This window comes from Mangifera indica, chromosome 15 (assembly GCF_011075055.1).
Source record: "Mangifera indica cultivar Alphonso chromosome 15, CATAS_Mindica_2.1, whole genome shotgun sequence".
Classification (NCBI taxonomy): Eukaryota; Viridiplantae; Streptophyta; class Magnoliopsida; order Sapindales; family Anacardiaceae; genus Mangifera; species Mangifera indica.
The window spans coordinates 12,466,457-12,492,131 of NC_058151.1; the positions used below are offsets into that span (position 1 = coordinate 12,466,457).

Here is a 25,675-nt window from a genome sequence, read left to right on the forward strand (position 1 = left end):
TAAATATGATTTGCTTAAAAGGTAAAAACTAAGAATTCGTGCCAAAAAAGGTTTACGTGACAAACTGACTACTTATTTTAATTAGTTTCTCCTTAGATCATGACTTCATGGGACGCTGAAACAAATAAAGAACTAGTCTCATTAAGACGGCTATGCAACTGACAACTATATGTTTACAAGTTTTTGTTGCATAAATGTCTTCAAAATACATGCTCTTTCTTTATTTCTATTAGAACTATAGTTTTCTTACTATTCCTTCTTTTCGACAAGATAGTTTCTCGTATTTTTTTCAAAGTACTAGGAATAAGATGTTTTAAGTAGTTATAATCTATCTATACAACCAAATACCTTTACATGGCTTGAGAATAAAGTAATCCACTTAGATTATGACTTCATGGGATACTAAAATAGATAAAGAACTAGTCTCATTTAGACGGCTATGCAACTGACAACTATATGTTTACAAGTTTTTGTTGCATAAATATCTTCAAAATACATGCTCTTTCTTTATTTCTATTAGAACTATAGTTTTCTTACTATTCCTTCATTTCGACAAGATAGTTTCTCGTATTTTTTTCAAAGTACTAGGAATAAGATGTTTTAAGTAGTTATAGTCTATCTATACAGCCAAATACCTTTACATGGTTTGAGAAAAATAAATATCACACGCATATACGATATTATATGCACATAAATTATTCTCAAACTAGAAAAAGATAATTGATAGTATAGATAAACAGTAACTGCTTAAACCATTATATACCAAATGCCTTGAGAAAAATATAAGAAACCATCTTGTCTATGATAAAGAACAGTACGAAAGCTATAGCAGTAAGCACAAATTCCACTGGTTATAGAAACCAAAAAAGAGTTTGTTTATAAAGATTTACATGCATTAGAAACTGTCATTATAAACATATAGCTTTCAACTGCATATTGGTCTTAATAAAACTAGCTCTTTATCATGTTTCCATATAAAGGAGATCCTCATTTCACAATGGTACTGAAATTAGCTTCACTCCTATTTCAATTCTCAGTTCAAATTCTATCAACTTACCATGCCTCAAGACCTGAAATCAACAATTGTATATTCAACCCCCAGAGTCTGCTATCTAGTTGTAATAGCGCCATGATAGTCGAATCGTATATTGTGTATCGAGTATCATATCGTATGATACAATTTTTACAAAATAAAATAATTAAAAAACATAACTAATATGTCATCATTTTGAAAAATATCACAAACACCTTTAAAAATTTAAAATTTCTCATATGCACTCCAACTATATCATCATTTTCTCTTTACTGATACGGTCACTAAAAAATATATATTGTATCGTACAATACGTTCACTGTATTGTATTACAATATATTTCATGATACATATCGTTTTCTATCTGCATCATATCATACCGTAGGATACTGATAACTATGAATAATACATCATCTGGTAGAGACAAGAATGTACATGCCAAGAATACAATATGTAAGAAGTAGGGAAATTAACCTTATTGGTTTAGGCCAAATGTTGGCCATTGGAATAAAATTTATTCAACCAATACTGCCTCACAAGGGATAGTTGCCCTGCAAACAAGAGCGAAATCATTTGTATAAAAGCATCCATTTACCCAAAGCAGGGAAAGAGAGAAAGGTACATGCTGTGTACATAATATGCAATTGTGCATAATGGTGACAATTTTAAATGAACATAAGCTGAAGCCCAAAAAGAAACATAAAGTTCAAGTTTGACCATTACCACGATGACACATTGATATCAAAGTGTTTTCCTGTGCATAATGGCTCATTCACATATAGAAATCAAATAAGCAAAATACCTATATGTATCTATATTTCAGACGATACATATAGGTAATTAAGTTTAATCATATAACAGATTGATAAAATATAAAAACAAATAGATAATTGTACTAAGATATTAACCTTTTGAAGAAAAATAATCAATTTGTAGACATACTTTTCAAATGTAACGGTGAAGACGAAACCTCAATTAGCTTTACAGAATATATTTATAGAAGTCTATTTCATGATATTAATAGTTTCAGAGACATTTGACATCACTTAATTCCACCATGTTATTTTCTGAAAATATTATTATATATTAAGTCAAGTAGCTTTACACAAAGAAGAAAAAGATAAATTATAATATGGTATGTGTTTTAAACATTTTTCATATCTAGTTAACATTTTTATGAGCAAATAGTACGAAAGCTATCTAATAGCCTTGAGAAAGATACAAGAAACCGTTATGTCTAAGATAAAGTATAGCTATAATTACAAATTCCATTATTTATAGAAACAAAAATGAGCTTGTTTTATAAAGACTTACATGCATTAGAAACCGTCTCTATAAACATATAGCTTCCAATTGCATGTCAATCTTAATAAGACTAGCTCTTTATAAGTTTCCATAAACAGGAGATCCTTTTTTTACTGTAGGACTGAAAATAGACATATTTCAATTCTCAATATGTCTACAAAACAAAAAAAAAAAAGGATCATATAATTTAACGATTTAGGTTCAAATTTTATCAACTTACTATACATCAAGATTTAAAATTAGCAATTGCAATTTCTACCCACAGAGTCTACTATCTCTTTATAAGACTAGCTCTTTATAAGTTTCCATAAACAGGAGATCCTTTTTTTACTGTAGGACTGAAAATAGACATATTTCAATTCTCAATATGTCTACCAAAAAAAAAAAAAGGATCATATAATTTAAGGATTTAGGTTCAAATTCTATCAACTTACTATACATCAAGATCTGAAATTAGCAATTGCAATTTCTACCCACAGAGTCTATCTAGTCCTAATCACACATCATTTGGCAGAAACAAGAACTAACTTGTCAAACATATAATATGTAAGAAATAGAGAAACTAACTTGTCATTTGACAATTCTATTATTTTCACAAAAATATTAATTAGATATGAAAAACATTTCAACACATACCGTAGTATAATTTGTTTTTTTCTTCTCTAAGTGATGTTGTTTGACTCAATATATAGTAGCTTTTTTAGAAAATGACATAATAGAATTAAGTGATGTCAAATGTTTTTGAAACTACTAATAAAACGAAATAGACTTGTATACATTACTATAAAACTCATTGAGATTTTGCCTTCACGGCTGACTTTGAAAAATAAGCCCACAAATTGATTATTTTATTCTTTTGAAGGTTAATATTTTAGTGCAATCATCTATTTGTTTTTATGTTTTATTGAATTGTTATATCATTAAACTTGAAGTATGACGATGATGGTTGATCTTGACTCTAATTTCTCTAATTCTAGAAGCATCAATTGCACATAAAGATTTCTACCACTCCTTTTGATCCAATCCACTAGAAGAGAAATTTGAGAATTTTAAGGATTTTGAAGAACTGTGCAAGAGATGTAGAGTTTGATCTTGAACTCTTCACCATCTAATCGCCTCGAGAAGGATCACACAAAAAAGCAATCTACCTGGAAGAAATTTTTAGGACTTCATGAGATATAGAATAGATAAAGAGCTAATCTGATCAAGATATAGAATAGAAGAAATTTTTAGGACTTCATGAGATATAAAATAGATAAAGAGCTAATCTGATCAAGATCGGTATGCAACTGAAAACTACATGTTTATTGAATGGTTTATGATGCATATAAAGTCTTGGCAGTACAAGCTCTTTTTGTTGTTTCTTTTAGATCTATAGTTTTCTTACTAATTGTTTTCTTGGACAAAATGATTTCTTGTATCTTTCTCTCAAGACGCAAAAAAAAGAGCTTGCATTACAAAGACTTACATGAATCATAAACCGTCTTATAAATATATATCTCTTAATAAAACCGTCTTATAAATCGTTTTATTTGTACGGTCAAGGACAACTCAGTTATATATCAGTCTTAATAAAATTAACTCTTTATAAGTTTCTATATCCCATAAAGTCCTGAAAATTCTTTCTAGGTGAATTCCTTCTTGAAGTTGTCTTTCCTGGGAAAGCTAAACGACAAAAAGTTCGGGATCAAACTCTAGCCAGATCTTATCCACAATTCTTCAAAACCCTTAAAATTCTCAAATTTCCTCTTCAAGTGGGTTGGATCAAGAGGAGGCGTAGAAATCTTTATGTGCAATTGATATTTATGGAATTGGAGACAAGATCAACCATCATCGTCATACTCCTAGTTTAATCATATAACAGTTTGATAAATATAAAAACAAATAGATAATTGTACTTAAATATTAGTCTTTTGAAGCAAAATAACCAATTTGTGGGCATACTTTTCAAATGTAACAGTGAAGGCGAAACCTCAATTAGCTTTATAGAAATGTAATTATAGAAGTCTATTTTGTGATACTAATAGTTTCAGAGACATTTGAGATCACTTAATTCCACCATATCATTTTTTGAAAATGTTTACTATATATTGAGTCAAATAGCTTCACATATACTATAGTATGTGTTTCTAGTATAGTATAGTCCATAAATAGAGAAACTAACTTCGTCATTTGGCAGATCTATTGTTTTCACAAAAATACTAACTAAATATGAAAAACATTTAAACACATACTATAGTATAATTTGTTTTTTCTTCTCTAAGTGATGTTGTTTGACTCAATATATAATAACCTTTTTAGAAAATGACATAATAAAATTAAATGATGTCAAATATCTTTGAAACTATTAGTAGAACGAAATAAACTTGTGCATTAACATTACTGTAAAGTTCATTGAGATTTTGCATTTATAGTTAACTTTGAAAAAGTATGCTTACAAATTGATTATTTTATTCTTTTGAAAGTTAATATTTTAGTGCAATTATTTATTTGTTTTTATGTTTTATTGATTTATTATATGATTAAACTTAGAGTATGACGATAATGGTTGAGTTTGTCTCTAATTCTAGAAGTATCAATTACACATAAAAATTTTTATGATCCCTTTTGATTCAACCCATTTGAAGAGAAAATTTAAGAATTTTAAGAATTTTGAAGAACTGTAAATGAAATATAGAGTTTGATTTTGGGCTCTTCATTGTTTAATTGCCTCAAGAAGGCAACTCTAAGAAGCTATCCACCTAAAAGAAATTTGTCGGATATCATGGGATATAGAAACTGTTGATTAGGCATAACCAATTTCGAATCCAGTGTAGTCCAAACAGAAACGATCCATTTATTCTATAAATTTAGCTTTGTTTCCAAAATTACACAAATTGTACATTATATGCAAATACAATACACACAAGTTAATACCCAAATAGTTTTAACTTAGGCAAAGGTTTAGTAGTCGTGGCCTTGCAGTAAAACATAACAATAATAATAACCTTGGTTTTATTATGTTTCACAACGGGACATGAGAAATAAACCTCAGCCTAAAGCTAGAGGTTTGGGCGAATAAATAGCCCAAATCATTAAGGCTCCAGAGGCTGATATAATATATGCTCTCTTTCCAACCATTTTTGATATACTATGCCAAAAGGCAAAAAAGACAATTGCAAGTTAAGTTGAGGTAACTAAGATGCCCTTCTAACAAAAATTTGTTTTTAGGCAAACCACCTATTGTACAATGACTAAATGTGATCTATAAGCTAATTTTGTCAAAGCAATTTCATATGGGTAAAACCTTTTACAGGAACACCAAATTTCAACACAATAAATTTCGTATAAAAGTTTAGCCACATGTACGAAAAACTTGGAATCATAACAAACAATTATAAAAGCAGGAGACAAGTCTAGAAAAATACAGAGTCAATTACTATATCTGAAAGGTCATAATAAATTTGTGCTCATTTCCAAAAATATCCATGCAAACTACTACATGCCTATACAAAAAATGAAGATTCATATTTCCCAATATTATAGTATTTCATCATTATCATTGTATTAGAACTTTTCTTATTTTAGTTTCAAATTTTAATTTTTGAAAAAATGCTCTACATTTTTGTTTGATGAGCTTTGTATTATTACTTTCTTCTTTAGTAAACATGTTGTCCACAATATGCCATGATAACTGTCAAACATTCAACTCATAAGACGAAACAAATTAGCAATTTAAATGAAAAAACAAAATTTTTTTAATTTAAGAATTTCAGTTAGATTGTATATCAAAGATTTTATTAGGTTAAACTTATCAATAAATATGTATTAATTTAGAAAAGCATTATTACACTCTCCTTTTATGGCAGTATATGGCAAACCAAGTTTTTCCACCTAATGTAAACAACAAGTTGTTAGTTTTTAATTGGATGGAAGAAAGCAATTGCATGTAAAGATAAATGACAAGAAATTCTCAAATAAGGAATCATAAACACGCACATAATTACATAAATTAATAGACAAATAGCTTAACAAAATTCAAATTTTTATAGTTAAGTCAATGGCATGCATCACAACATGATCATAACTATTAAATTTTGATGTAAGGAAACACAGAGAGAAACTATGTCCAAGAAAAAGCCAAAAATGAGGGAGACCTTGTCCAAACTCTGGTGTTGCTATTTTATTTTATTTTATTTTTTTGAAGATAACCCAAAAGCAAACAAACAAGTTTCATTTAAGGCAAGATACTTATATGCCCTTTCAACATGTAGTTATACTTCAAAAATTTCCATTGCACGATGACATAAATGTTATCCATTAGCAAATTTGGTAAAAGCAATTCAATAGCAGTAAACTATTATCTGGAGCACCACGAATCCACAAAATCTAAATTTCAAACAAAAGTTTAGCTACGACACCTATTAGAAACTTGAATCCTATATAACTCTTACACACTTCAAAATCAAAATACACTCATGCCTGTTTTTAGCCATGCACGTTACTACGTACCTGTTCATTCATCTCAAACTTTCCTGAATTTATTTTCCCTATCGCCTTTTCTGATAAGATCATTCCATGTCATTATCCGTGAATGATGCTAACATGTCAAGTTCTAACAGCGGATATCTCTTAAACCCTGATGTTTTAAATTCAAAGAGGAAAAATAAGATATATAGAATGAACAAATACAATTTCTGCAACTTAAAAATTTTTATACCAAGCCAACAAAATAAATATCCTTTTTTTCCAAATTTTTATGAAAGAAAATTCTCTATTAACTTATCTGCCTTAATATAATCCATTTGCATATGCACAAGTAAGCATCAATGATGCAAATATAACAAAACAAATGAATGCTAAAGCATACTCCCGCCACAAGTCCGGCAGCAGTTAGTCCAACAAACTCGTAGCATAATATGTGGCCTGCGAATGGTATATTCCCTGCCTAGCCCCACTTAATGTTTTATTTCCTAGATCCTTACCAAAAAAAACCCAAGGTGTAAACTTTGCAAAATGATCGTTTGTTTCCCCACAGTTTCTTGCTAACAGGAACACATCTCCACGTTTTATTGTTTCTACCTTTTCCCATTTCAAGAACAATCTTAATTAATATTAAAAATGAAACTAACACCCACAAATTTCCAAAAGATCACAGAACAAGGAATCTATAAAAAACACCAAATAAGCTAAAACTTATCACACAAGCAGATATTGATTCTGGTAATCTAAAATGACAAACCACAAAAGAAAAACAACAATCGGATGCTCGGATCACGGAACAGATCAAATCGTGAGAATGAAAACAACCCTAGGAAAAAAAGACGAATATGTTGAAATTATATTAGAAACACAAGTAGACCAGAAATCTATATAAACTAAACTTGTTAAGAGAAATCCAACCTTCAGAATAGTGTATTTTCTGTCATTCCCCGTCGTCTTTAGATCTGAGAATCTGAGTTTACCGATTGCAATTTGCATTTTGAGGTATATAAAGCCACAAGTATTACTGAAACCCAATAGAAAAGAAGCCACCAGTTTCATTTACATTGCGGCTCTCCCGATATTTTATTTTAATTATTATTATTGTTGTTTATTTTTCAAAGAACTACAACGGCCATTTTTCAAACTTCTAACGGCACTATTGATAATACCCTTTTCTTTAAAAATCTATTTTAGATTAAAAAAAATTATACAACAAATTATATTTTTTTTTATGGGGATGATTTTATATAATTACAGTCGACATTTGATCAATGCTAGGCTCCAATAATGACCAATTCAACATCAGATTGAATTCGAAAAACAATCTTGAGACTAATAAGTTAAGGTACGATTACTTTGATAAAATATTCTTACACTCACAAGTAAGGTTAGATTCGAACTGACAAACAAATCCAAAACAACTCAGCTCAAAAGAACTCAGGTTTGAGTCTGAAATTCAATATTTTTGAACTCAAATTTTAGAGTTTTCAGTTTGTTAAGCTCATAAACTTAAAAATTTTGCTATAAAATAATATCGTTTTAACCAATATGCATTAAAATGATATCATTTTAATAATGAACTAAGCTAAAAGCTCAATTCAAACTCGAGCTCAACTATTTTGAAGTAAGTGGAGCTCAAGCTCCTTGGAAACAAGTTCGACGAACCTAAGCAATAGCTCGATTGATTGCAAATCAAGCCGACCTTGAGTTCAGTTCAACTCAAATCAAACTCTACTCACAAGTAATTACAAAAAAAGTTTCCTCATTTCCATAATTCAAAAGGGTTTCTAGGGTATAAGGTAATTGATCGACAAAAGATATTTTTCTTGTGTTCTTAGACAATCAATAATTTATTAGCATTGCATTTATCATTTCTTTTAAGATATGAATTTTTCGCTCGTTAACTCTATTTGATTTATGTGAATAAGGTGCTATGATTTTGTGTATAATTTTGAGTTGTGCACATAAATCATGAAATGGTATTCATATTCACCAACTCGATTGCTTTGTAGCGCCTTAATCTTGACTTTGAATTTTATTCCTACGATGAACAAATTTATCATGACTTTGTCATTGCTTCTTAACAAATAAATATAACAATAATACGAGTTAATAACGACAAAAATAACAAAATACTTACTATCCCCCCTCATTTGTATAAACTCTAAGTCATAAATATCATTGTATACTAAATCAAAAGGATTTATGTTTTTTCACTATTATTAAATGATGACCCGAAAAGTAGGTATATGATTTAAGTTGATTAATTTATACAATTTATTTAATTTAATTTATTATTATTTTTAGGTTTTACAATACGAACATTGATTTTAAACAATCAATCACTCACATAACACTTTACAATATACGATCTATTTTTTGGCAAAACTAGTTTATTTAACTCAAAAACCATGCGAAACCCATGAAGTTAACCATCAAAATAAATTTTTACATATGACAATTGATTAATGATTGTACATAAATCATTAATAGGTTCTATCACGGAAATGTTATCTCTCGTGTTTTTATTAAATAATTTTTTCATAAGATGTTTGTGGTTAATATTTGTTACAAATGTTTCATCTTAAGCTATTGCTACCTTCTCCAATCTCAGGCTCTAATACTAGTTATCATGAGATTAAATTAGAGGTTAGCAAATTCTAAATCCCTATAAATGTGAAAATAAAGCGAACAAAAGACTAAAAATAAGTATACAGTAACACAAGATTTATGGTAATTCACTTTTCGTAGAGAGTAATATCCATTTTCCACTATGAAATTTCACCACAAAGAAGAAGAAAAATTAAAGAGTCTCTTGCAAGCCTCACACATTGGCTCTCTCTAGTGACTCTCACTCTCTAATTCCAACATTTTCTTCTATTGTATTTCATTCTCTTACTCTATGATTTAACATTTGTTTATAGGTAATATATGAGATATTATTTCTAAGAGGCTCATAACTCATATCCTAATGGAACTCGTATTTTAATTTTTGACACAAATTCTATTCTTTTTCTTAATCACACATCTTAAAGATAAAACAAAATTTTACATAGAAATATATTAAGAAAACTCAAGGTTTAATGGAGAAGTAGAGTTGTCAATTGGGTAGACAAGCTCGAGGCCCAATTGTTTCACCCAAATATATTGGTTTGGATCGAGCAAAATTTGTTCTTCAGATAGATCCAAGCGAAAAAATCATCCACTAAATTATCAAGCTCTAGCTTGAACAAAGATTATTTAAGCCTGAGACAAGACTCGAAAAGTATAGTTTTATTAATTTATATTAGTGTTATATTCATGTAGTGTTTGTTAATTTATTTGATATGTGAAAAAGAATATATTTGAAATGAGTATAAATGTTATGTTTAACTAAAATTTTGTTTTTTTAATTTTCTAAGTTGAACTTTTTTTTTTATGTTTTCTTTTTAAGATGGTTAGTTTATTTGTTGGGGTATTTATTACAAAAGTTATTTAAGTAGGTTAGAATTAATTTAGGTCAAGATTGAACAAGTACAAGGCTCAATTAATAGAAATTAATAGAAATGTACAAGGAAAACTCATAAATGGAAAAGTAAATTGGCTTGAAATTGGCTCTATAATCCAACCATCTTTTACATGTGGGAATGGCCAAGAGGTGACATGTCATTGATAAAAGACAAAGCATAATGTTATATGAACCCACATTTAGGTATCAATCGAGTATCTAAATAATATATTATCATACGATTAAATATTATTTTATTTTTAATTTAAAATTATTTAATTACATAATAACATATCATTAATGTAACTAATTGATACTCAAAATTGGGTGTTGATAGTCTGACTGAAATATAAAACACTAATTTGAAGTACGAGTAATGTTATGTGTATAAACAAGACATGTTATCATGTGATTGAAAAATTAAAAATTAAAAATAAAATAATATATTATTACATAATAATACATCGTTATTTATGCACAAAATTGTGCATATAGTTTTATTATTTGAAGCATATATATAAACTGTAGCCATCAGCAGCTTTATGAAAGGTAACCATGCATATTTAGATTACATCAACAATAAAAATTCACAAAGGCCTGTTTCTTGGCTAGAAACAAAGCTTTATTCTAAGTACAATAATTTGTTTTGTCCTTATTTTTTATTGACTAAAGGCACATTACATAGCTCCAAAAACCATTATGCCCCTTACACTGACTAGCTCATTACTCCCATACTTATATCATCATTCACCGGAAAAGGGGAAATTATACATGGATGGATTAATAGATATAGAAATCGGTCAAGGTGAAGAAAAAGCTGGAGGAAATCTTCGGATGCGAGGCGGCGGCGAAGGCAGGAATGGAAACTGAGGAAATGGAAATGAAAGTGGCGATGGTGGAGTTAGTCCTGGAAATGGTGGAAATGGATTAAATAGAGAAGGAGGGCCTAGATGGTTTGGAGGTGAAAGTGTAGGTAGCTGAAATGGATTCGTTGGAAGAACTGGAGGTAGCACAAATGGGTTTGGTGGCAATGGAAGGAAAAAATCAGGGTGATCTACTTCCTTTTGTTGCGATTCTGATAGTTGAGTTTGAGTTATCTTGGTAAGTTCTTCAGGGTTTTTTTCTGTAGTTTTTTTCCCTGGTAACGGTGGAAGGTATGGAAGTACTGGAAGAGGTGGAAGAGGAGGAAGTCCTGGCAATGGTGGTAGTCTTGGCAGAAAAGGAAGTGGAGGAAGAATGTTTGGGTCTAATTGAGGAAGACCAGGAGTACTTGGGTCTTGAATTGGAGGTGGAAATGCTAAATCTTCATTTATTGGAGGCAATGAATCTTTCTTGGTGTTGATTTTTTCTGCATTTTCCAGGCTTGGTTTCTGGTTGCATAGATTTGGTTGTTTTAGAGGTTTGAAGGAGAAAAATCCTGCTGAGAATATGTGAGTTCCCTGGGTTCTTGCCTTCAGCCTGAGTGAAGATGAAGTTGCTGACGAGGCCATAGCACAATAAGGCTCACTGCTACTGATCAATTTCACTGAGCATCTCTTGATCCTCCTGACATGTTTGCCAACTGAAAATGGCAGATGAACCTTGAATTCTCCATGCTTATCTGTCTTCACTTCCTGTCGAAAACTCGGTTTCGACGTCTCATCTTTGCATTCCACAGCAACAGACGCACCTGCGCAAAAAACCCCATTAAATTTTCATCCAGAAGAACAAAACAAAAACCCCAGTTACCATGAAAAATTTAGAACAAAATTTGTAGAGTTGAACCTGAAATGAAGTGACTAGGCTTAGAGAAATCCTCCTGGAAACAGGTGTCACAGTACACAGTACCAACAACAACAGCAGACTGAAGCGTCTCGTTATCTCTAGCCTCTAGGCTCCAAATGGTGAAACTGAGAAAGAATATTATGTAAAACCAGGACACGATTTTCAGGCCCCTCATGTTCTCTCAAAACTCACCTCTAGTCACTTGAATGGGAGGGCCTTTTTCATACACTAGAACAAAAAATGCTGCAGAATTTGTATTTTGATCAAGGAACATCTGAAAAATGAAGTTATTTCAAGTTGTATTTATAGAGGAGAAGGCAGATTAACGGTCTTAAAGTTATTCATGCAAAAACCAGTCAACTGTAAATTAAGTAGGAGCCGTGAATACACAGGTTTACTCCTAAACAGCTCAAAAGGAAGAAAAGGAAGCTGGGAATTGCTGGTTTGGTTACATTTATTGAGTTTGTACCATTGTTGCTGTAAATTAGCAATGAAAATGGTTGGTTCCCTGTTGGTTCACGAGAACATGTAGAGGTGCCACACAAATGTCATGTGCCCAAACTCCACCACCTACTAAAGGAATATCACTTTTGAATATCTAATTAAATATTAAAATAATATATAATAATATAAGTAAAAGTTATTTATTTTAAATTTATAATTACTCAATCATATGATGACATATTATCTAAATATCCAATTAAATACTCAAAACTAGATATACACATCTCAATAAATTTCACAATGTGTTTGTTTCCTCAGTTTTGTCACAACTTACTATTAAGTAAAACCTCATAAACTATAACATCAAAGTTTATAACTCACAGACAAGATGTAGTGAAGATTCCCAAATGTAGATGTCTTGGTTTCAACTAAATTTCTTGTTGATCATGTGCATTGGAAGATAAAATTTGGGAATTTAAAAATATTTCCAGAAATACCCATTTGTTGAAACCCTTTGTTCTTTTCTTCTTTTCTCATCTCCTTGTTTCCTTATTTATTGTAAAACAACATATTTGAATCTTTTAAGTTTGAAAAACTTATTTTTGTTACTCGTTTGTCAAAGTCAAGTGTTAGTTTTAATAGTTGAATAGTCTATAAACAATATTGTGAGAGTGCAAATATTATTTTTAAAACTTATTAGAGGCAGATGAATATTTTTCTACAATCTTGATTTAGAAATTATCATATTTATCTCATATATTTTGAAAATATATTATAGTTCTAATAGTTTGTAATATGACATTTACACCTAATTTGTTATATTCTATTCAATTCTTTAGGGTTGTAATATCATTTCTAAAACTATTAAAGTGCATATTATTATTATTTTGAAATTTTAAAGACACCCCAAAATTCCAGAGACCTGAGAAAATAATATTCTTGAAATGTGAAAACCTGAAGAAATTATGATCCAAAAGGGCAGTTGAAAAAATAGGCTTCGTTCCTTGGAAAGCTCCTTGTTAATGAAGAGATGGATAATATATTATGGAGGTGAAGCTTGGAAAGGCTCAGGAATTTGGAGGTGAGTCAAAGTGGGGTGGCTCCTTGGGACAGTTTGGCTCATAAACATATTTCAGGCTTGGCAATGTTGGTGACTTGAAGAACAATTTAACCCCTGAAATGAAAGACCGAATTGACGAAATTACAAGCATAAAAACTTGAAGAATCTGATCTGGTTTTCAGAAGTTCATGAACCCAGAAGGCGATACAAACAAATGAAATTTACTGTACATATAAACAAAACAGAATCTAAGCACAAACAGAAATAGCTTTACAAAATCTTTAATTCAACTCTCAAAAGCGGGGTATCAAATGATGCATCCATGGCGGATGCCTGCTTCCTCAATTGTGTACTGCTTCATTGTCAGTATTTTTCATATGCACAAGAAAGTGGTAAAAGTGTATAGGAAAAAGAATTCCAGAAATATTTTGCACTGTTTAATGGACAAAGATACTGCTCTATAAAAGCTCCTTATCATAAAATGCAAGAAGTTGCTTCACATGATTATGCCAAGCAGCAACATTTTGCCCATCAACTGTAACCCAGTCAACAACTGTAGATGCCGGTTGCTCCCACCACTCATCAAGCTGCATTATATAATCATAAATAAATGACTTCTCTAGAAACTAGAATAACGAACAAAAAAAAGAAAGTAAATTTAAGTTAGAATGAGAATTTTAGCATTGCTGCTTGTTTTTTTCTCAAATGGTTTGAGAATCACATATTCTGTAATCATATTTTTTAATTCAGATGTGGTTGTCTTGTCACTCACCAATCCCCTGACGTATTTACAATCATCCAAGCTTTTTTGAGCGTTCAAAACAGCAGTCTTAAGTTCAGGCAACCATTTCTCTATGACAATTTTCCCTTGCTCATCAGCCAAGTTCAAACAGTAATTAGTTGTCCTGCAATGTGTAATAAACATGAATAATGCAAATTTTGAACTCAAGAAAGAAGACCAAAACAGATAACAGAAGCAATTAGAATGTGAACATAGTGCCAACACCTAAATGAAAATGCGCATTGGACGAAGTCTGCATGGCACTAAGTTATTGACAATATCATAAACAATAAATTCTCAGTCCTTGCATAAACACATGACCTAAAAACCAGGATAAAATTGATAGGCAATCTCCAGAATTACCTTTCATATTCTTGTTGAGTTCGGTCAGCGTGATTTAACAAGGAATGACCACTTTCAACAAGATCCTGCCTTATATGAACCAAGTTGACTGCCTTTGCCAAATCCTCCAACACACAAGCCTCAGAACCACGAAGTTTCAAACAAAATTCTAGAGACACTAACACTGATGCTAAGCCCGCATCTGAACCCTCCAAACCTGTGATTACAAAGTTAACCAAATGACAGAAAACATAAGAAAAGAAACAAAAAAGTGCACATACACACCATAAGAACGTTTCTACTCCAGAAAATTTCTAAGCAAACAATGAAACAAGCTCTAAACCGGTTATCTAAAGTAATACACTGAAAAATATCATTGTTGGTTGAACTAGACTTAATTTGCGTTGCAAAATCAAATTTCAATTTGTCGTCCATTTACCCTGAACCCTAAATCACCTGATATAAACCTATTCAAATGACAATTTCTTCCATCCATTGACTCTTAAGGTTTGATTTGTTTGACATATGAATGTTTCAATAAGCAGCTATCACATGCACCAAACACCCAGCCATGACTCTGAGGACATGCTGCTACTCAGCAATGTAGCTTAACAAAAACTCACCAGCAGGATATTGAAGGGAGGCAGAGACACGACATATGGATGGAATTGCTGATGGGTCCTGAGAACCTGCTCTTGCAGTCAATAAAGCAGCCTTCTTTTCTGCAGCAGCAACAGCTTCAGGTCCTGTAGATCCATTCGCACCAATAGCTTCGAGAAGTGCCTGATATAAAATTAAAAAGAAATTCTGAGTGCAACCAAGAGATGCATATATAATCTCCAGAAATTTAATATTAGAAACTACAATATGTAATCAGCTGATATTATACGGCAATTGTCTTGCAAACCTGTGGAGTTGATGGAAGCATGTACAGACTATTATCTGGACTTCGACAGAAGGCAGAGACTTCTTTGTCAATAAAATCTTTGGCACTATTTGAAATGTCAATAACAACTGTGCATGCAGGAATGATAGTGCTTGATGCATACTCCCTTGCAGCTACTGGCTGCTGATTCCAGAATGCAGCAGCATCCTGTAAGGCATATGGAATCATGATAAGAATCATTATAATAGTGTCATACTATCATACGAGTCACTGAGTTATATCTGTTAAGTGAAAACAGATCAATCACCAATTGTTCCGTCATAAGTGCCACAAAATAATTGTATACGAGTTTTATGAGATATTATCCTATTGATAGATGCTCACCATATTAGCCCTGAGTAGAGCGGTATATATGGTTTCAAGTTCAGATCTGCGAGAATCAAACTCTTCAATCTTCTTCCATTTTTTTCTCAAGGAATCCTCAGCTTCTTTCCTCTCTGCACATAATTTATTTAAGCGCTGAATTTCAGACATCAAAGTATTCAGGCCTGCCCTCAATCTTGCAGCTTCTCTCTCCTTTGCCCAAACATCCAACTGAAAATAGAAAAAGAATACAAATTCACTATTAACTCAATATATTTCACCTCATCTGCCAAAATAAACATTATTTCCTGATTGACATAAAACATATTTAAACATATAGCACAGCTGTCCAAATCCCATATGGTCACAATATATAATGTAGTAGCTTAAGTATCAACACAACTGCCTGTATGACAGTACCTGCCAATATTTGGCCAACACTTTGCAACAGAGAAAAAAATGATGCAACAAAAAGGAGCAACTAGCTTGACAGAAATTTCGACAAAACTTTCTGAATATGCTTTGTCAAAGATTCATAATGTTAGAATGAACTAATTAACAACAAAATCATGTGTTATAGGTCAAATTAGTAAAAAAGCGGCAATTTGCACACACAATATTTTGCTTAACTGGTTAGAAAGTCTAATACTTGTGCCAGTAGATCCATAAATTATACCCTTAATGAAAAATATTTGGCTTAATGAGATACAAAAAAGTTGAGGATGAACATTCAGTCCTGCAAATAACTGATCATTAATGTTAACAGAAGCCAAAGTACAAGTGTCATAGTGTCAGATAAATTGGATTCATCACTTTTGAGACTAAAAGTTCACATGGCACTCCAAGGAGAGAAAACTTTGGCTGTCATTAATACAAAACCTGCAGAACAGAATCATAACCATGATTGAACAGTCAAAAAATAAAAAGGAAGGATGAAAATCTAAACAAAAATCCCACATCAGCAATATCTTAACCAGGTTATTTATGGCTAACAACCACAACATCAAAGAATTACCTCAAATTGCCTAAGACTGCCTACATTCTGTGATGTGCCTCCAGCAAGGGCCTGTGATGAAATTACATCCCCACTTCCATGTAAACGTTTTATAAGCTTTTGACACAAGTCCCTAGCTTCCGCAGCTTTGTTGAGTGCATCTTCTGTGGCCAAAAATTGCTGAACATGCGCTTTCTGAAAAAAAATCATTTATACTAGATATCAATTTATCAACCCCATAAAAGATTAAAGGTGACAAATATTCACTAAGCATAAGGTCAAAAGAAGGTAAACTCAAAATACCCACTCAAACAGGTATTAATTCCAGTTAAGCAGAACCCCCTGAACCACACTGGCAGTTATAAGGGACTGAGACTGTAAGGGGTGAACATGAACTTCAATAATACTGGAAAAATGATAAGAAGAGGAAGGTACAACTCCAAGGTCCACACTTAATCAACTAAAAGCGCAGATGCCATACAAAAGTAATTTTAGAAGAGAGTAAGACCTGTCTCTCAAGAAGCTGGTTTTGAGTTCCTCTAGAAGATGCATCCACTCCTACCTTCCCACTACCATAAAGTTGATAGTTCAGTGGTGAACTCGCATCTGGAGAAGAAACATCCATCACTGTGTTGTTTTCATACTTGTACCTAAGAAAGAAGTTAAGAACTCTCAATTTAACAAAAGAACTATGAAACATAACCAAAATATACTTGTAAAAATAAATGAAAGCGAAATGACATCTTTCTTTCTAGAGCAGTTTGAACTGATGGAATAAACACCAAAAGAAAAATATGTATCCCAGACAAGTTGAAGAAAAAGAGTGATACTTGAAAGAAGTATAGATAAGCAGTTACATCAAGTATCGCCATTGACCTTACTAATAACTGGACCAGTAATATTTCACCTTTACATTCACAGAAAATTATCTCTACCACTATAGCAGATGGGGTGTTTTTTCAATTTCTGAATTATACAACACCACTTACGTCAACAAAGAATATATTCTAGTCTACGAAAAGATTGTAAAACAATGCACAGTAAAGAACATGATAAGGTCAAGTTAAGAAGATAATGCAAGCTCCAATAAAAAGACATGGTATGAATGTGATGTAAGGCAATTGAAATAAAAATTAAAAAAAAAAGGTTGATAAAATAGTAATAAAAGTAAGCAATAAAGTGAGAAAGAGAAGGAGAATGAGACGATACCTTAAAGTTTCTGCATCAGCGCTAACATCAATCTTCTCAGTTTCTCGAGAAATCATAGTCTTTAGCCGTAAAGCATATGCTGTGATTGCCTGAAGCAATTGGGGAGGACTCTTCAGGCAATTCAAAATAACGGTTCTAACCTCATCAGGTATTTCACCCTCAAACTCCAAGCCCAGCTTTGCAGCTTCTACTTGCGGATTTGAATGAATACCAGTTCCTTCATATCCTGGAAATGACAAGCCTATTTTTTCAATCATATGTGCTGCAAGAGATTCACATGCCTTCCGGATATTTCTTTCCCAAGTTGTTTCAATAAGAATGACATCATCTGCAGATTTTGAGCCCTTAACAGTTGAATAAACAGGTTCCTTCTCACTGTTTCCGATGAAGCTGTTAACCACTTCAACAGACGAGTCAACATTTGTCCTTTGAGCATCCCTCGCTTGATTAACATATTGACGAAGGCGTTTATGATACTCTGCAAATATTTTTGCGGCTTCATCACACTGTTGATCATAAGCTTCCAGCATTACCTGCTTGTGTCTGCACTACCAGAAGGCATAAATCAGCTGGGCTACAAAACCTATCCAATATTAAGAATCTAACAGAACTAGAACAGCAATTAATTACCTATATCAACCAGCTCATTTCACCAAGGACTTAGAGATATCAAAATGTCATACTACAAAAATTTTGTATTCTCTTTAACATATCATATAGAAGAAATATCAATTCATTTCAAAACCAAATCAAAATAAAACACCAATCGAAACAACAGTCAAATTCACATACAAACCTGTAATTTGCACGTTCATCAAGCATCCGTTTGCGCTCAGCCTCCTCCCTTGAAATCTCCAACATTCTAGCCCTCAATTCCTTCCTTTGTCTCCTTACAATGTTCCTCAGCCTCTCAACATCCTTGGCCGCCAACTCTCTTTCATTCAAAGCTGCCTCTCTACTCTCGTTTGCGCTCCCACTCTCTCTCTCCACAACAACCTTCTCCTTCCTCCTTCCTCCTCTACTTTTCCCCTCTTCTTTCCCCAAATTCACCGAATTGCCACTCTCACCATCACTACCACTTCCATGTACCGTAATGTTCTTCCTAATATTCTCCACCGTTTTCTCCGATTTCACTCTCTTCGTCAAAAAACTCCAAATCGGTATCATATTCCCTCGAAAAACCTTGCGAATGGCATCCACAGACGGGGCGTTTGATTTGCTCGTCGAGCTGTTATGTCCAAGAGGCCTATAACCCATTTCCTTCTGAAGCCACTCTACAATGGCCTCCGGTTGAACCGTCGACGAGCTCTGCATTCTGGAGAGAAAGGAACAAACAAGTGCGATCCTAATTCTAAAATGTAAGCATGGGTAGACAGAAAGAAGATGATGAAATTGAGAGCGAGACAAAGCAGATCCGACAAAATGGGCCGGTGAGCCGAAGGAAGAAGAAGAACAACAACACGACGTCGTAACAATGAATTGAAAAAACACAGGTCCCACTTTCTTGCTGTTACAGCAAGAATTATTTAATAAATTCACCCATCAGTATAGAAATATAAATTACAAACCACTGTAGGAAAAACCCACAACACCAAACCATAAATACTTTCCTCTTCTTGCTCAGTCTCGTCGGATGAATGGCCGCCGACTCACCCACTACGCACCAACCACTTCGCTGCCATGCCAACATTCCCATCATTACAAATCAAAAGACAATTTAAACCATAACATGACAAAATAAAGACTTAATATCACCAATCAAAGCATCATTTTTTCTTCCTTCCAATTTTGCATTTACTTCACCTGTACTTAATCACGTAGATCATGTAGAAGAATTATAAGACTAGCATTTTTTTCTTTATAATCAAATTATGTTCATCATAAACACTATTATCATTTATTATTTTGTTTTCTAAATTCCGAATTGTGAAATTGCCTAAATAGAGTCATACACAAGTCCAAATTTTCATACTCAATTCCTGGGCATAAAAATAGAATTTTTATATTTTTAACTGTATTGTAACGTAATATGCAATATAAAAAGTCACACTTTGTATTTAATATTAATAATAATTAATATTAATAATAAAAATCAAGTTGGGTTGATTCCTGTTCCATCACCCACCACTATAGAGAAAAGAAAGAAAAAAGGAAGACTCAAAATCAAAGAACAAAACAAAAAAGGGGGACTTCAATTCTGCGCATTCGTAGCTTTTCTCGCCGACGACTTTTAAACCGCAAAATATAATTACAGAAATTTTCCATATATCTATCAATCGTAGGTTCTCCGTCTCTATCTCTGTCTCTGTCTTTGTCTTTGCCCCAGTTTTTATTTCACCACCAATTACCCATTTCGTTTATCTTTCCTCGTATTTCTTTACTCTCTCTCAAATGGGTATGTTTTATTTAGCTGCTTTGTGTGAATTTTTGGGGTTTTTACCTCTTTTTTTTTTTTTGTCAGAAAGGGAAAAAATCGATGGATTGGGTTTTTACAGATGATGTTTTAGGGATTATTGAAGTTGGATTTTTGTGTTCTTGTTTAGCAATTCTGTTATTGGAGAATGAATGCAACTGAAAAATCCACGTTTAATGGATGGATCAATTACTTGTTGGCTATTGAATTTTTTGTTCCTCACCTGCAAAGGAAAGACTCCTTTTTCTCCAATTTTGAAGAACTTTTTGAAAGGAGAAAATTTGTCATTTTCAAGTTGAAAGATGGGAATTTTGTTCAAAACAATGCTTATTTTGTTATAAATTTCTTTTAATCGCAATTAATTTATCTTTTCCGTCACTTGTTTTTCGGAAAATTCAAAATGCATGTGGCATAGAAAAATCAATTTTGTTATTTGATGAATGGAAAATTTGAATGCTGATGTAGAAACATAAGTTTTGATAACTTCATTGATGATTAATTTGTGCTCTTTGCTGGATGGACATGTTAAGTTTATGAATTTGCTCCAGGCTTGTGTTTGTTGGATGATTCTCTTTCTCTAATTTTAGTTTAATATAATGTTCTTATGTTTTACAGGTGAATAAATATAGCCAGGAAATCTGTATCCAGATAACTAATCTAATTCGGCATTTGTTAGTAAAACAGGGAGGGGTACTGGTTCGCGGAGGCAGTGAGACTTCTGCGAACTTAGCATCCTCTCTCGTTGTATCCTTATTATTGTATGCCTATTGAGCGTATGCTTAGTGTGAATGAGCTCTGGGTGAAATCAAATAATTGCTGTAGTGGGTTGAAAGGAAGAGATTGAAGTTTACTGTAATGGGTTCTGTTTGTTGCTGTTTGAGTGTTGAGGATTTGGAGGACTATCTGAATCCAAACAGTTCTGTGAATAGGAATTGCATATGTCTTAGCTGCTTTGTCCAGAATTTTGTACATGTGGTATGTCTTTTGCTTCTTGTTACTAAACCTTGCTTTCTGCTTTAGATTTAATTTTGTTACCGTATTTTTCTTGACCTCACAGACTTGGCCTATTATGTAAACTGTCAGTACTTAGTATTTTCTGTGTGTGAACATCTTTGTGGCTGTCAGTGAATACTTTTCCAATAATTGTTCTTGATCTATCACATTCTAGTTCACAAAGAAGATGACATAATGTTAGTTCTCTGTATGAGAGCCGTGGCTTGTTTGAATCTACTATTATGCTTTCGTTCATGGAAATCTATATAGAATGTATGAGGGAGATAATGATGAAGATAATGTATGTGAGACCATGGGAAACAAAAGGTGTTCTGAAATTGCCTTTTTACCTTGTTCTTTTATGATGTTGCTGTTGATTGAATTGGTATGATAAAAATGAGTTTGTTTCTGCAGTATTGAATAGGAGCTTGTGTCCTTACCTTAGCAAATTGGTCTTTGCGCCCACGAAGATTAGGTTGGGATGGGGATACTTGTGCATCTAGAATTTAGGTTAGCAATGTTTCAAGAAACTTACTCTGGGTTTTGGAATGAATGGAGGCCTATCTTTTACTTGTTAGTGATCAGATTGGTGAGCAATTCACAATGGACTATTTGCATCAAGAAAGTTGTATTTATTGGGGGAAAAAGTTTGTTTTGGTGATAAGAAGGTTTGCTTTAGTAGATTTTACATATTTTGAATATTGATCAGGAAAGTATATCTTGTGTTCCTTGTGATGACTTTTCTATAATTTTTTTTCCTTTCTTCTAATTATTTTCGTATTGTTTTTAGTATACCTCATTATTCCGACAAGGAGAGGGGCATTCTGTACCTTCAACCATACAGGGGGCAGCATCAATAACTTCTACTGCTTCACTTGACAACTCTCTCTCTGAAATGTACCGTTCTCCTCCAAGGCCCATGCCTTATGATGCTGATCCCAGATATTTCCGCTTGCAGCGTGATGGTCTGGTGTCAAGACGTGAGAAGGGTTCAAGCCAATTCCATGAGGAGTCAGAACCTTTAAGAAGTGATAATGATGCAGATTCAGAGTCATTAAGCATTGGAGACAAGTGGAATGATACCACTTGTGAAGATGGATCAAAAGAACTCCATTCTAAATCATCACTTAAGCTTTCATCAACAAAAGAGACACCTGGAATTGGCTATTTTTATTATCCATCAGAAGAGGAGGATGTCTGTCCAACATGCCTCGAAGGTAAATTTTTTTAAAGCAATTCTATACTTGTTTTCTCCCCTTGGAACCTATTTTTCCTTATTCATGGGTTGTTTCTTGACATGTTGCAAGGCTAGATTGGACTCTGTATTCTTGTTTGTGATTTCTTGATTTTGAGTTGTTTCAAAATTTCATCTAGTTCTATTGTAGGATCTGTCATTGGTTGAACATGTTATTTTATAATTCTTCTTACACTCTTACCTGGGTGCTTGATGCACTGTGTATGCTTAATACACAAAATATGGACACTTTTAGGTACTTAAGAATATTTTGATTGCTTGTTATGGACAATATAATATTATGCTAGAAAAATTTTCACCGAGGAAGCTAATGCTGTGCCTAGCAGTGTTAGTTTAATTTAACAACCAAAAAACATAGACGTGGTGGGGGCTATTGTATTTTATGAATCCCATAATTTTCAAGCCACATTGATCTGGAAGATGGTATTGCTTTCTTAATAGATCAGTGAATGTTTCAAACTTACACTGTGCATTAATGTAATTTGATTGAAGATTCTTTCTATATTTTTTTCTGTCCTGGTTCTATCCTTTTAGTTAAATCTGTATGATCCCCAGAAGAAGCAAACTTTTTCTGAGACTAACATGGATTAAAACAATAACCATCATTTGTTCAGTGAGTTGTAAGCCAATCTGGGAGTTAAGCGTTGAATTTGTGGTGTGGTGATGCTTGTTTTATTATTATTTTTTCAATGGGACTCTTGTTTTTGTTATAAGAATTATGATATAGTAAAATGTATTTCTAATGAATTAGAGGTTTTAGTTTGTTGATGTTAACTTATTCATACCAATTATATGCAGAATATACACCAGAGAACCCCAAGATAGTGACAAAATGTTCTCACCATTTTCACCTTGGTTGTATTTATGAGTGGATGGAGAGAAGTAAATACTGCCCAGTCTGTGGCAAGGTAACCTGTTTTACTTTCGTGTCATGTCTGGGTTTGGTTGTTAAATTCATTGTAGGGATTTTTTTGTTTCGATATTTTGAGATTTGGATGCATGATCTGCATATTGCCCAAAAAGTTTAGTGACATTCTTCTCTCTATTACCAAAGGTTTTTGTTTCCTGATAGGAGAAAAGACTGGATTAGGTCGCTTATTATATCAGATTACATAACTGTGAATTGCATGCTTTTGTCTTGCTTGAAATGCTTTATTATTTGTGAAAATAGCAGCATCCCTTTCCACGCTTTATGTGAAAATGCTGCCTCAAAGTGGGAACTTATAACATAAATTAAATCAACTGGCATTCGTTTTCCTTTATGCAAGTGAAACATTGACAAAAGATAATTGGCTATTTTCTTATTGCTAATTATTTTCTCATGAAGTAAAGTTGATTGTTCTTCTAATTTCTTTGTCAAGTGTGGTATTTTACAGTGAAATGATATTATTAAAGGAATTTTAGGCTAAGTATCTGTAATACACTGCCAAATAATTGTTTGAGCCATGCTGATGTTGAAGCTGACAGTTGTGATTTTGTTCATTCATAGGTTTTATGGTACCGTTAGAAGAAAATTGGAAATAGTACTGCGTATGAGATGCATGTAGATATGCTTTTTCTTTTGTGACACGATGAAAACAAGTTCTATCATCTTAATTTGATTCATTCTTGCTCATGCCCAAGTAGTGCAAAGGTGGTGCCTTTGGATTTGCATGAAAAATCTAATTTAATTTAGTATAAAGCCCTAGGGTGCCTTAAGAAGTTAAAAATAGCTCAAGGATTCATTTGCATGTTCTCGCTTTTGGTTTTTATGAACTCAAGTTAGGGTGGTTGGCCCGAACAATAGGCTTGCTCAATGCCTTTGTCTTTAAACCCCCAGGCCCAATCAAGTGCTTTGTCAGTGGTGAATACTGAATACTGTAATGAACATTGCATGCATGTTTGAAGAGTGAGTGAAAGTTGTATTTCAAAAGCTCTTTTGATTAGAAGGAAAGTGGGAGTGTCTATACATATTTTGTATCTTTTTCTTTGATCGTTTTGACTTAACATTCTTTTGGATTGCTTCTATAGGTGATGGCATTCGATGAAACGACTTGATCCTCTCTTAAGGTTATGTCGTGGATGGAACTAGCAACGACTGGAGAAATAATGAAAACCAAAATAGATGTGTAAAGCCCTTTGTGAATACCTCATTTAACGTGTTTGTCATCTACTGTAAATACCGTAAATATTAAAAGAAACTTGTTCTTTATATCAAGTTGTCACAAAATTATTCTCTTCAAAATGTTTTGTTGAAGTTTTATTTTCATGGTTGCTGGAAATTGGCTATTGATGCCCTTTTATAAAAATAACATTACACATGCAATGGAAGATAGGTGTGATTGAATGAAGATAACAAATTACTTGAGCTGTAGTGTATTTTCTTTTTATCTGTCACTTTACTTCTGTTCTTCAGTTATTGGTTGTGGCACATTCATAGATGATGCAATTCATTTGGTTTTGAGCCTCCATTCCGCAAATCTCTTGGTGTTAAACAACCAAACACAAAGAATTTGTTTATCAGATATTAAATGAGGCGACTTAGTATTGGTTTATGGCACACTATATGTAAGTTTTATCATGAATCATGCAATAATAAAGAACGCATGTGCATGATCTTGAGCCGCAAAGTGCCATTTTCTAATTACACTTTTTTCCTTTATCAGTACCTAAACAGAGGCACTATTTGAACTGTGATTGTAACACCAATAAATCTCACATGGCCAAATGACTATTTTCTACCAAGGTTTAATACAAAGACAAATGCATATATGTGAAGTTTCAAAAACTTAAACATTCAATGATAAATCAATTGCTGTTAAATTTTCTGTTAGAATTAGGATAAAATCGTTATTTTATCTATAATATTAAAAAATATATAGTTTTATTTTATTTTCTCCTCA

General features: G+C 32.6%; 3 protein-coding genes and 1 long non-coding RNA gene across 6 annotated transcripts; 1 reads left to right on the forward strand and 3 right to left on the reverse strand.

The window, feature by feature from the left end:
* Window positions 1-1,273: 1,273 nt before the first annotated feature.
* LOC123197445 lies at window positions 1,274-7,904 on the reverse strand. 2 transcript variants are annotated; one of them, XR_006497878.1, is made up of 4 exons: window positions 7,721-7,904; window positions 6,830-6,956; window positions 3,345-3,486; window positions 1,274-1,584 (listed from the first exon to the last, which is right to left on the reverse strand). It is a non-coding gene; the product is annotated as an uncharacterized LOC123197445 (long non-coding RNA). The 2 variants fall into 2 exon arrangements; XR_006497877.1 differs by lacking the exon at window positions 3,345-3,486 and having other exon boundaries at window positions 7,721-7,897.
* A 2,924-nt stretch (window positions 7,905-10,828) lies between these two features.
* On the reverse strand, window positions 10,829-12,466 carry LOC123197684 (pollen-specific leucine-rich repeat extensin-like protein 1). Its single transcript, XM_044612022.1, has 2 exons — window positions 12,054-12,466; window positions 10,829-11,958 (listed from the first exon to the last, which is right to left on the reverse strand). Exons 1-2 carry the CDS (start codon window positions 12,226-12,228, stop codon window positions 11,090-11,092), a joined length of 1,044 nt encoding a protein of 347 aa, XP_044467957.1. The 5' UTR covers window positions 12,229-12,466; the 3' UTR covers window positions 10,829-11,089.
* Window positions 12,467-13,677: 1,211 nt separating this feature from the next.
* On the reverse strand, window positions 13,678-20,026 carry LOC123197773 (AUGMIN subunit 5-like). Its single transcript, XM_044612152.1, has 11 exons — window positions 19,888-20,026; window positions 18,929-19,807; window positions 18,133-18,675; window positions 17,432-17,573; window positions 16,945-17,118; window positions 15,951-16,160; window positions 15,588-15,773; window positions 15,304-15,463; window positions 14,702-14,897; window positions 14,330-14,462; window positions 13,678-14,144 (listed from the first exon to the last, which is right to left on the reverse strand). Exons 2-11 carry the CDS (start codon window positions 19,444-19,446, stop codon window positions 14,016-14,018), a joined length of 2,391 nt encoding a protein of 796 aa, XP_044468087.1. The 5' UTR covers window positions 19,447-19,807; window positions 19,888-20,026; the 3' UTR covers window positions 13,678-14,015.
* Window positions 20,027-20,240: 214 nt separating this feature from the next.
* On the forward strand, window positions 20,241-25,140 carry LOC123197774 (E3 ubiquitin-protein ligase At3g02290-like). 2 transcript variants are annotated; one of them, XM_044612154.1, is made up of 5 exons: window positions 20,241-20,527; window positions 21,161-21,520; window positions 22,329-22,755; window positions 23,592-23,701; window positions 24,804-25,140. In XM_044612154.1, exons 2-5 carry the CDS (start codon window positions 21,401-21,403, stop codon window positions 24,828-24,830), a joined length of 684 nt encoding a protein of 227 aa, XP_044468089.1. In that variant the 5' UTR covers window positions 20,241-20,527; window positions 21,161-21,400; the 3' UTR covers window positions 24,831-25,140. The 2 variants fall into 2 exon arrangements, with proteins under 2 accessions (XP_044468089.1, XP_044468088.1); XM_044612153.1 differs by having other exon boundaries at window positions 20,241-20,410.
* Window positions 25,141-25,675: the final 535 nt, after the last annotated feature.